Source organism: Zootoca vivipara, chromosome 4 (genome assembly GCF_965207765.1).
Source record: "Zootoca vivipara chromosome 4, rZooViv2.hap1.1, whole genome shotgun sequence".
Taxonomy (NCBI): Eukaryota; Metazoa; Chordata; class Lepidosauria; order Squamata; family Lacertidae; genus Zootoca; species Zootoca vivipara.
The window spans coordinates 50,379,497-50,391,732 of record NC_142587.1 but is presented as its reverse complement, the minus strand read 5'-3'; the positions used below and the strand labels follow the sequence as shown (position 1 = coordinate 50,391,732).

The following is a 12,236-nucleotide window of genomic DNA, read 5'->3' as shown; positions in this document are numbered from 1 at the left end:
TGTTACAGGGATTTATGTAAAGGTTTTTTTGGGGGGTGTTCCTCCAGCAGACATCATACACACACACCCCGACTACCAAAATCAACACAATCACTCCTGCAAATGTCCCCACAAAACATGTCATCACAGTTTCCCCCTATCTCTATTCAAAGGGCCTTTGCTGCATATTACTGGCTCATTGGGAAAACTTTAGAAAGTCATATAAAATCGCTCCAGTATGGATTTGCACCATTCCAACTTTGTTCTGTTCAGGAAAGGAATGGCTACCAAGGGCGGGGAGTCTAGGATGTGGGCAGCCATAATCCCTCAAGCCTGAGAACATGTACTCGGCAGCCTCTTGCACAAGATATAATCCCTGGTATCTTGGCAGGTGGGTGTCAGACAGATAGTCATCACATGGACAATAGCAAACCTAAGAACGGATTAAGGATAAAGAGGTGTGATTACCTGACCAGGAAACCCAGGAACTTGTACAGTGGTACCCCGCAAGACGAACGCCTCGTGCAATGAAAAAATAGCAAAACGAAAGCGTTTTGCGATTTTTTTTTGGACGACTCGTAAAATGAAGCCGTCTATGGCCATGCTTCACAAGACGAAGCAGCCTTGCGAGGGGAAGGGAAGCTGCCGCCGCCGCCGCTTACCTTTAGGACTCCGCCGCTGACGTCCACAGCCACCGCTTCTGCCTCCTGCAGTGGTGCGGCGCTCATGGCAGCCTCCATGGCTCCAGCCTTGCCCTCCTCGGTGGCCTCCGCAGCTCCGTCCTTGCCCTCCTCGGCAGCCATGATGGCCTCTGCGGCTCCTTCCCGGCGGGCTGGTGGGAACAGCGGCGGCAGCTGAAGGAGTGGAGGCTGCAGCGGGAGGAGACCCCTGGCCCTCCTCTTGCTTCCCCCTCCCCAGAGCCTTGAAGACTTCCGGCCATGGCGGGTGTGTCAGCGCCTCTCCTTTTTGCGCTTCTTTTCCCCCCATAGGAACGCATTAATTAAATTTCAATGCATTGCTATAGGAAACCGCGCTTTGCAAGACGAAATTATCGCAACACGAAACGACTCGTGGAACGAATTAATTTCGTCTTGCGAGGTACCACTGTAAGTATTTTCTTTGTATCACTTGATGGGGATAAGGTGGAGGGCAAGAGAGGGTTTGGGGCATAACCTAATGAACCCGTTTCTGCCAGAGACCCCTCCCCATTTGTGACATATGTATGATGTAAGCATGATGCTTCACCAAAGGTGTATATGGGAAAAGAGAAAACTTATAAAAGAGGAAGCATCCCTGGGCTTCTGGGCTTCTTCCTGCTTCTTCCATGTGGTGAGTGGAAGCCCTGTTGCAACAGTCCTTTAAAATAAAGATCAGGCCTACAGGCTGCTGTTTTGGTCCTATATCCCTGGCTGGTGTCTTTGTTCGGTAATCCAAGTGAGCCCAAGGATTTTCCTATAACAACTAAAAGCCCAGTCCGGTTAAGATTTTAATGTGAACCTACATAGTTCACACTTTCTAAAACACTGCTATGCTTCAAAATTCATACAGTCATACCTCGGTTTAAGTATGCCTCGGTTTGAGTATTTTCAGTTTAAGTACTCTGCGGACCTGTCTGGAATGGATTAATCCACCTTCCATTACTTTCAGTGGGAAAGTTCGCTTCAGGTTAAGTACGCTTCAGGTTAAGTACAGACTTCCGGAACCAATTGTGTTTGTAAACCGAGGTACCACTGTACTTCACCAAATTTTGTGATTTGGTTCTCCAACCAAGAAATCTGTAAAGAAATGTGCATATTGGTGGGAAGTGTGCATAAAAATGAGTAAATTAGTGAAAGTAAGTCATAAAATGTATTATATCAAGGAACTTTGTTTGCAAAATATACACAATCGGAATTTGGAAAAAAGAAAGAAAAAAGTGTGGCTTATATTTGGCCCAATATGGTGCTCTAGCCTAAGTATTTTCATGGAGACATTTTAATGTCCCTCCTCTTCCTTGTTCTCACCGCTGCTTGCACACTTGGAGAGGGCAGGTGAACATACAGCAACAGTAAGAAGTAGTAGCAGCAATGTTTGTCAGGGGATGGTTTCTAGGGCTCAGTAGTGGATCCCAGTATGGCCATGACCATGCTGACTCCTGATAACAGCCCTGACCCCAAATTTAATTTGATTGGAGAGTCACTCTCAAACATGATCAGCTTCAAAACGTAGTAGCAAAGTTATGAGACCCATCATCAAAATAAATGAGACAGGCACTGTGCAGTGTAGGTCAAGCAGCAATGCAAATATGTTCTGAGGGTGATAATAGCCAAAGGTTTATTAACAACCTAAAACAAATGATGTTGCAGACAGTTTATGCGAGTCCTCTTTTTTCTTCCCCTTCATCAGCCCCAGAGCTTTCCCTCAACTCTCTTACCTTCACCCTGCAGTCCCTGTTTCTCAATGTTCAGCTTGAGGCATCTTCCAGCTGCCCATTCTACAAGGTCTGACAGAAGATGTGCAATGGTACGTGTTATAGGAATTCTAAGGTCTCCTATATACAAATCATACATTCATAAATTTACACGGCAAACACATTACATAAGTATGTAAACTACGTGCCTGAAATAGTACAGGAGAACAATCCTGAAACCATTTTGACCAGGGGTCATCAAACATTTTCAGCAGGGGGCCGGGGCCTCTGTCCCTCAGACCTTGGGGGGGGGGAGACTATATTTTGAAAAAATATATATGAATGAGGGACAATGAGCGGTGTGTGAAAGGGCTCCGGAGAGGGGCTGGCCCCCTTTCCTCCTCTAGGCAGGGTGGGGAGAAGCCAGGAGGAGGTGCCGTTGCCACCACCACAGTGTGAGGGAGAGGGGGGAGAGGGAAAGAATGTGCGCGCTGTTGATCCACGCGCTGGCGATCCATGCGGCAATTCCCGGACCGTCTGCGAGCCAGATTTAGATCTGGCCTGCGGCCCTTAGTTTGCCAAGCCATGATTTTGACTCTCCCAATTTGACCTCAAATGTTTCTCTGCAAGGAGGAAGGAAATGGGAAAGCTTCCCCATTGTCTCTTTGCTCACATATCCTAAGGGTGTATCTGTGTATGAATAGGGTGAGAGCCTGTGACCCGGATTCAGGAACTAAAGTATTTACCATTACAAAAGAATGGCCAGGATGCCCAGGTAAAGCAATCAGTGACCATTATCAGGTATCCTGGCAGACAGGTTTTCTGCTGTAGACCGCCCCTTCAGTGATGTCTGTATGATGTTTTGGGGGGTGGTCTTGAGCTACAAGGGAGGCAATTTTCAAATGTCTTTATAGTAGCTTGCACACCAATGTTCTGGGTTCCTCTCCCCCCTCTCTGTGTGGGGTGAGTGGGGAACCCTGTTGCAACAGTTTAATAAAGATCATGCTTACTAGCTGCTTTGCTTCTCAATATTCTCTGGTGGGCCTCTGTTATTTTCTCCTACTGATAGAGAACCTACATAAGGACTCTATACGGGCTCTTAGGTACCTCGTATAACACATGGCTGTGGCAGGTTGCATGCTTGGCAGTGGGAGGGACCCATTGCAAGGCTAGAGCCATGGCAGCAGAATGAAATGGAACTCTGGCCATTAATATGGCCAGGAGGAGAGGCAAAAAGTTCTTTTATAGGACTCCAAAAGGGAACAGACCGTGAAGCTGAGGCTCCAATACTTTGGCCACCTCATGAGAAGAGAAGAATCCTTGGAAAAGACCCTGATGTTGGGAAAGATGGAGGGCACTAGGAGAAGGGGACGACAGAGGACGAGATGGTTGGACAGTGTTCTCGAAGCTACGAACATGAGTTTGACCAAACTGCGGGAGGCAGTGCAAGACAGGAGTGCCTGGCGTGCTATGGTCCATGGGGTCACGAAGAGTCGGACACGACTAAACGACTAAACAACAACAAAAGGGAACAATATAACAAAGCAGTCTGAAGGAGGGAAACACAAGAGGATCTTTAGAGCTCCACTTCCAAAAATGAATGTGCTGGTATATATCTCTTTTCCACAAGCAAATTAAATTAGCAAAACTTCCCTTCAAAATGTATCCATTCTCAAGTAAAATAAAAAGAGAGTAAGGCTGCAGTCCTATGGTATATCCACTGAAATGGGAATTATCCTCAATGAATTCAATGGAACTTCTCAGGAGTTGTGTATAGGATTATACTGAAAGAAATTTAAAATAGGGAGGCTCCTGGATTATTAATATTTAGATTTCAAGTTTCATAAGATTAGCTATTTAAAATGTCAGGGTTTTTTTTAAAAACAAAACAAACAGAAAGCAATTTATTTATTTTCTTTAGAAAAAGCATTTTGGTACAGTGAAAAGTTTCAGCACAATTCTTAGTAACATAATGCTGTCATATTAAGATGCAATTTAAAGGTAACAGAAGCAATTAAGCTGCCAGCCTACATACTTACCTGGGAGCAAGTAACTCAATGGGGCTTAATTCTGAATAAGCAGGTATAGGATTGCCCTCTCGGCCATGAATGTCCAGGCAAATTCTCCATCCATTCATTTTAATAAGATACAATACAAAGCTAATAGGCTTTGAAACTGAGGAACTATAGGGCCAGAATAAGTACAAAATTAGCTCTTAATGCAGAAGGTGAAACATGAACCAATGCTGTTGAATTAGGTTTACACAAAGCTGAAGTTCAGGTAGGACTGTGTCATTTCAGTGGGAAAGCAAGAGAAGGAGCTATCACCTGGCTTTCCAAATTCTAATAGCACTCACAAATATCAGATGCAAGTCCCACATGTAGAGAGAATTCTGGTCTAAATTTAATTTAAACATCCTGATTAAAGCCTGTTGCTTGTTGAATTTTAAACATGAATAACTGAATTTCTTCATTAGTTAAGCATGATGATACAGTGCACATTGCACATTCTAATATTTCAAGAGATGGTTGAAAGATTGGTTCAATATCGCAAATTTTCAAGTTTTAAACTCAGTAAAAGAAATGACAGTTAATAATATATTTGGTCCCTTTAAAACCTTCCTTCTACTGGCTGGTTCCTTCCTATTAGCTGGTTTAGGCAAATAATTTTTTATATTAAAAAAATGAGGATTTGGAACAGAGGAGGTTGTATACTATTGGTGAGAGGCAAGAAAGATGGTTTAGGAACAAGGAGGTTAAGAAGCAGGTGTGCGGTGTGTGTGCGGTGTGTGTGTGTGTGTGTGTGTGTGTGTGTGTGTGTGTGTGTGTGTGTGTAGTGTTCTGATTCAAAAGTATTTTGGTTCTCTAGTATGGAAATTGACATATGAATGCATGGCTGGTTGTTTTCAGAAGGAGCCTGACTCCTTTGTTCCCTTTTCCCTGATAATGTCCAGTAAAACAAAATAGACAACATGATATCATCACATTCAAAGTTTCCCAATGGTTGCAATCAGCAGTTAATGAAATGGAGTGGGGAAACTCGAGAGAGCAATGACACCACAGAACACTTTCCCCCATGCTTTGTTGTGGGTCTGCTTGTTGTGAGGGCAGCCATGCATTCTCTGTACCATCTAATTCCACCCTTAGGATTTGAATGCTCAGTGGCTTCAGATAATGTATCCATATTCATTAAAGAAAGAATAATTAGTGCTGAGTCTGTTTCTATATTTAGTCTAGAACAGTTCCTTGCTGAAATGGTCCTGGTTTCTCCCTTTCTCTTGATTTGCTGCCCTAGGTTCTAGTTACAGGTAGGTGTTGGTCTGCCGTGTTGGTCTGCTGTAGTCGAAACAAAACTAGAAAATTCCTTCCAGTAGCACCTTAGGGGCCAACTAAGTTTGTCATTGGTATGAGCTTTCATGTGCATGCACACTTCTTCAGATATACTGATACAGAAGTCACCAGACCCTTATGTATAGTCAGAGGGTGGGGAGGGGTATTACTCAGAAGGGTGGTGGGAATGGGTGATTGGCTGATAGGAGTGGTAAACCTGTTGACGACTGTTAACGACTGCAATTGGTCTTACAGGGGAAAGCAAGGGGTGAGATGGCTAAAAATAGCTTTATCATGTATAATGAGAAAAGAACCCAATGTCTCTATTCAGACCAGGTCTCTTCATGGTTTTAAGTTTGTTAATAAGTTGCAATTCAACTTAATCAATCAACTCAATAAGTTGCCCTAGGTGATATGCTACAGTGGAACATCAGACACTGATTCTCTGGCTAAGGACTGCTGATGAGCACAAGCTCATAGCACTCTTTTTGATTTGGACATGAAGAAATTTTCTAGCACTAGTAGTGTTTCTAGGTCTAAACTCAATAATAAAAGCAGATGACAAATAACATTATTCCTTTTTAGAACATCTGTCAATCCAAACCTCTGACCTGCTGAATTGCATTCAATACTGCTACAGCTGGACTGCATGGAAAATGAATCAACAATTACCGTATTGGCCCGAATATAAGCTGCACCCAAATATAAGCCACACCTTTAAAATTCAAGGGGGGAGAGAGAGACAATACCCAAATATAAGCTGCTCCCTTAAAATTCTACAGGCACTCACACCCATTACGTTTTACCATATGTCTGTTTGAGCAGCGATACTATAAAAACCATTTTTGTAAGGTCACAGATTTAGGATGCACTTTAACTTTTCACAGTCAGAATTTGGAAAAAACTGAGGCTTATCTTCAGGCCAATATGGTAATGTGCCCCCTTTTCCTTGTCCTTTAGCACAGGCATGGGTAAACTCAGCTCTCCAGATGTTTTGGGACTACAACTCCCACCATCCCTAGCTAACAGGACCAGTGGTCAGGGATGATGGGAGTTGTAGTCCCAAAACATCTGGAGGGCTGAGTTTGCCTATGCCTGCTTTACTATGTAAGCTTTTCCAAGACTGCCCACATTTATAACACTTTTGAAGATAATAAAAAAGTAAATTGCATTTTGAACAAAACATAGCTGGCACCAAAGTCACAAAAATGCAGACTACAGTGTCAATCTGAATTGCCATGCTAGGCCAAGCTTATTTTATTACATACATTCTGCTTTCTAAGTACTAGTTAAGTTCATAATGTAAACATGAAGCATACAGAGTTAAAATTCAAGGCCACAATATTTCTGATTGTCCCTTTCTGTGTCTTTGGTTGGCCGAGATCAACTCGTAGTGTATAAATGCATAAGTTATATAATTATTATATAAAAAGGAAAAAATAACGTTGACTTGTATATTTCATTCTGACAAACGCACAGCGTTCGCGACTCGGAAAAGAAAAACTGGCGCTGCCTAACAAAAATATCTATATGATTTCAGACTTTGGCAACTGGGGATTGTCTCTTACCTTCAACCAGTAGAAAACAAATTCCCCTTAGAAGAATGAGGTCCTAAGCGTCACTTTTAAATATCAGACAATTCCAGTTTTACATTTTATAAAGAGATGCATACTCTGATACTACAACTTTCCCCTTCTTAGACTTAATAAAAAATCAAGTCTTTTCTTTGATAATACTGGAAATGGCATAATAGTCAACAGAATATTTCTCAAGTCCAAACAAGTAATTCTTCATAGTTCAAACACTGTCCAGTTTTCAGTTCCCCTTATATCTACAGGATATGTCTTCTCCTTCACTCTTATGACTAATTCCTTCTTTTACCCCTTTCCACTTCATGTATCCAACCCAGGGGCTCTTGTGCAGGTCCAGTTCATTTTAGTAGAACTTGCACTAGAGGACTTCCTGGTGTGATGTGCCCTTTTGTCTACAATCACACACTTGCCCTTCAGCACATTCTCAGTCCCAATATTTGGCTCAGAGCTCTTTAACACTGTCAAGGAATCGTAAAGCTTGCATTGTCTTCACAGTTTTGAAATAGCTGATCCCTCCCTCTTAATAATGGAATGTATTTAAGTTCACCCCAGCTGAAACCGCTGCACTGAAAAACAAATATTTATGACACTGTTCTGTAGGTTTGTTTGGTTTTTTTTAAAAAAAATGCGGGTAGTTTTTTAATGCATATACTGTATCCTAGTCTGTAACAGAATTAGCCTTATATTGCTGTAGTAGAGTCCCGATATGCATTAGCATATCAATTGTGAAACAAAAGCTTATAAACTTTTCCTGAAACCCATTTTATAGTTTGTCATTACATACTTTTCTACCTAGAACAGTATTTCCTTGTTTGATGTGTAAGTTCAATGTCAACATACATTTTACATAATAGCATCTTTAAACTTCTTTAACACTCTCCTGTAATCCGTTTTTTTTTAAATTTTTATTTAAAAAAGCATTTGTATATGGCATTTTTTCGGTCCCAGTCAACCTTGTCATGTCTTTTAGGCACTTTTTGCTCATATCCTCCAATAAAATTCATTACAATGAATTGTATTCCTTGGAGAAATGTCCTCTTATTGTTTTGTTTCTTCCTTTAGTAGTAAGTGCCAAGGTGAGAAGGCATGTGGGTGGCCGGGAGCCTAGTGTTAGGATATATACTTCCAGCTGGTGAATTCCAGTAGGGAGTGGGTCCGGCAAAAAAGTTGGAGGAAGTGACAGGCAAAGCTGGAGCATGGGGAGCAACAAAGTTCATTTTCTGGGGATGTGCATGGTAGGAGCTCATGTAGGGCAGGTCTGATGGATATTTGTACATGGATGATTCTGGAGGATGTGGCTGGAGAGCTTGAGCAATCCCATGGAAGTCAAACTTGTAGGCATAACGCTTACCGTGGACTTTAGTCATTATATTTTTGTCGTAGTAGTAACGGAGAGCACGGCTGAGCTTGTCATAGTTCATGTTGGGTTTGCTCTTCCTCTCCCCCCAACGTCGGGCTACTTCATCAGGGTCAGTCATCTTGAACTCTCCATTTGTGCCCTCCCAGGTGATACAATTGGAATTGGAGCTGTCTGACAGAAGCTCCAGCAAGAACTGCCATAGCTGTATCTGCCCACTTCCTGTGGGCAGGAGGAAAAAATAGGAAACATGAATTGAGTAATAGCTGGAAAACAATTAGCTTTGCATTTTCAGGTGTGCCAGATTCCGGTGAGAAAGTATTTGAAGGACTGCTCATCAACCCATATCAAACTGGAACATTTAACCAGGTTCTGTAGGCCATGTTATAATATACTGTTTTCCTTACTTCTGAAGACCAGAGAAATCTGAACAAATTCTGCACAGTAAGATCAACACAGCCAATCACTGGATATAATAATAATAATAATAATAATAATAATAATAATAATAATAATAATAATAAATAGCAATAGTGTTAGGGTTGCTTAGCATCTTTTACCAGTGCAAGATACAATTAGATTTTGTTGCTACCGTTAGGTTTTAATGATCTAAGGCACCAGGTTACTGCTTATATGAATCTACTTCTTTTTCTCAAGCAGCAGCCAACATGTTATGTTGCAAACCTCTTTCAAGCAGTGACATGGGTGTGATTACCTTCTTAGATGCCTCTATTTCCCTATTTGATCCTGTTAGATTTCAGTCAATTAATTAAGGCCAGCTTCATCTATCAGTAACAATACATTATGTTTCTATGATGATGTAATATGTTGTGAGGATCTAATGGTCTTTAAAAAGGAAATAAAGAAGAATACAATATCTGTTTTGTAGAGTCTGTAGCCACCCAGATGTTGCTTGCCTATATTTCCCATCACCCTTAGCAATTGACTGATGGGAGTTGGAATCCAACAGCATCTGGAGGGCTAAAGGTTTCACATCCCTGATGTATTTCTACCACGCTGGTGTGCAATAAATTTCCACATGCTTTGCTATATGAATTTTCTAGATAAACATCCTAATGCAGTACAATTTTTCCTACCTGGATTTGCAAGACGGCTGCTGGTTGGGCCAAGAATTTGGTAGGGATCTAAAGAAAGGTTAAAAAGAGAGAGACATAAACCAAAATGCTGTAAAGATATTAAGAAAGCTTTTTCAAATATAGGTTATACAGTAAAGTGTATAATCAGAATCTGGTTAAACAGCTTTGGCATATTTTGCAAAAATAAGGGATTTTTTTTATTGATTAAAAGAAATATATGCTTAAACTATATTACAATGCAAAACTAATCTTGAATTATATTGACTGGCTAAAGATAGATAGAGCTGCCCCTGGCAGAACAATCTTATCTATAGAAAGTTGGTGTAACTTATAAGAAAGCTCAAGTTACCCCTATTCTAAACTAAGTTCAGATGGGACTTGGATGAGTTTGCCTTATACCATGTGACTGAGCTGAAAGTGGTTTGGAATAGGTATAAGTCTCTTTTTGCCCTTTCCCATCCCCCCCACACCCCAGAATGGCCCCTTTAGGGGATTTATACCAGTGGGGAATAGCTGCAGGTAGACATACCTAACTGAGGGCGCTGGTCTTCTGTTTTGGGCACTGTTGAGGATGATGCTTGGGCTGCTAGGGGGGGAAAAACACAACTGAGTGCCCATATCAAGACAGTGAGTGGCTTTTGTTTGTAGAACCTGAGTCCCTATCAAGAAAGTTGAAATCCCAATACTTTGTAATTGCATTCCCTATCAACTTCCCCACCCCTCCAACTAACCAACTTGTCCCCACTTTTGCCCTACTCAACATTTCAGACAGTCTCTCTCTCTCTCTCTCTCTCTCTCTCTCTCTCTCTCTCTCTCTCTCTCTCTCTCACACACACACACACACACACACACACACACACACACACACACAACCCCCCCCACATAATATGATACAAAAACAACTATGAAGTTTTCTAAAGTCATAGTATAATAAAATGAAGCAGCTGCAAAGTCATGGAAAACAACAAGGTATGGACCAGGATCAGATGAAGATCAAACAAACAGTAAACACCCAGGTTATAGCATATGAAATCACATCCCTATTCACAGTTACATATTATACTATGGATGCTAAAGAGGGATTCACATAATTGCTATGGATATTTCATTCTCTAATCAGGCCAAAGTCCAAACAGCAAACAAATGAACTATCATTTGAACCTGTTTATATAAGGTCTTCAATAATCTGGTTTGCACCTGAAATTTAATTGCCAGAACAAAATTCTTCTCAAGCAGCTATGGCATTTCCAGGCAATGTTATCTGTTATGAAAGAAAAAGAAGATACTTTACCTTTTGACTGGGGAGTAGGATGACTGTGGCTTGTCCAGGCTGACCTCCTGGCCTGTTCATAAGGTATATCTGGGTAAAAAAGAAATTGTGCGAGAGAGAAAGAACTATCAAAGGTCAAATTTCTCCATGTATGTTTGTTTCTGAAATGAGTAATTTTCCTGATGACAACTATTCAACACACAGTAGTCGATAGTTGCACTGCAGGAAATCTAAAATCAAAATCACTCCTGCAATGATCTGTCTAATCGCCACTCTGCAAAATGATCTCATATGCGGAGCCGGTGGCCCTCCAGATGTTGTTGGATTCCAATTCCAATTTCCAGAAGTCCCAGCCAGCATTGGTTCATAGTTGGGAATGATGGGTATCAGCATCTAGGGAGCTGCAGGCTCTGTATATATGTCCTGGGGCCCCCCCGGTAAGGCCTGCCCCACATAATCACATGACACGGTGCATGCACACCATTCGAATGAGGGGTAGGGTTTGTAGGCTCATCGCCTTTTATTGGGGGGAGGGGCAAAGCCCTCTCAGCCCCTAGGAGTTGGCTCCTATGCTATTCTTAAGAAGCTTCAAAATTCTTTATGTTCACACACATCTTGCTCATAGTTATGAATTAAAAATATGCCATTGCCAACAGATGAATCTTTTCTTCCTTTCCTACATTACAAACATGTATAGGTTTGCATGGTAGAATTTCTTGCAGCAACTAAATACATTCTTCTTCTTCTCTGGTGATCACTCATAGCCGAGTAAGATTGTTTTCCATGAACACAGTCTTAACAGTGAGTCTGTAAGTGACTGTGGAGGCCAATTCTAGATCCACACGTCCTTCTGCAGTGGGGACATAGGTTTCTGGGCAGGAGTTGATCAAGATGAAGGGTTACCAGGCGTGCCTTCCTCTTAACATGATTCTCCTTTTCGCCCTGAGTTTGAGCGTCTTCAAAGTCCATGAACCTTTGGTAAAGAAAATCCAATTGGAGCACTCACAGGCCAGTGTTTCCCAATTGCCAGTGTTTACACTACATTTTTAAAGATTTGCTTTGAGAGAGTCTTTAAACCCCTTTTGTTGACCACCAGCATGTTTTCCATTTTTAAGTTCAGAATAGAGTAGTTGCTTTGGAAGACGATAATCAGGCATCCAAACAATATGATCAGTCCAACGAAGTTGATATTGAAGAATCACTGCTTCGACACTGGTGATTTT

At 41.6% G+C, this 12,236-nt stretch overlaps 1 protein-coding gene across 13 annotated transcripts in view; it reads right to left on the bottom strand.

The window, feature by feature from the left end:
- Positions 1-6,920: 6,920 nt before the first annotated feature.
- The window catches only part of ERG (ETS transcription factor ERG), a 108,897-nt gene continuing 103,581 nt past the window's right edge, over positions 6,921-12,236 (bottom strand). For 9 of the 13 annotated variants that reach the window (XM_088667898.1, XM_088667896.1, XM_035115089.3 and 6 more), the window contains 4 exons: positions 11,035-11,103; positions 10,273-10,329; positions 9,744-9,791; positions 6,921-8,868 (listed from right to left, as the gene is read on the bottom strand). In XM_088667898.1, coding sequence (XP_088524024.1) covers positions 8,348-8,868; positions 9,744-9,791; positions 10,273-10,329; positions 11,035-11,103 — 695 coding nt within the window. In that variant the 3' untranslated portion in view covers positions 6,921-8,347. The remainder of the gene's footprint in view (positions 8,869-9,743; positions 9,792-10,272; positions 10,330-11,034; positions 11,104-12,236) is intronic. The other 4 variants (XM_088667899.1, XM_035115087.3, XM_088667897.1 and 1 more) reach the window with 1 other exon arrangement.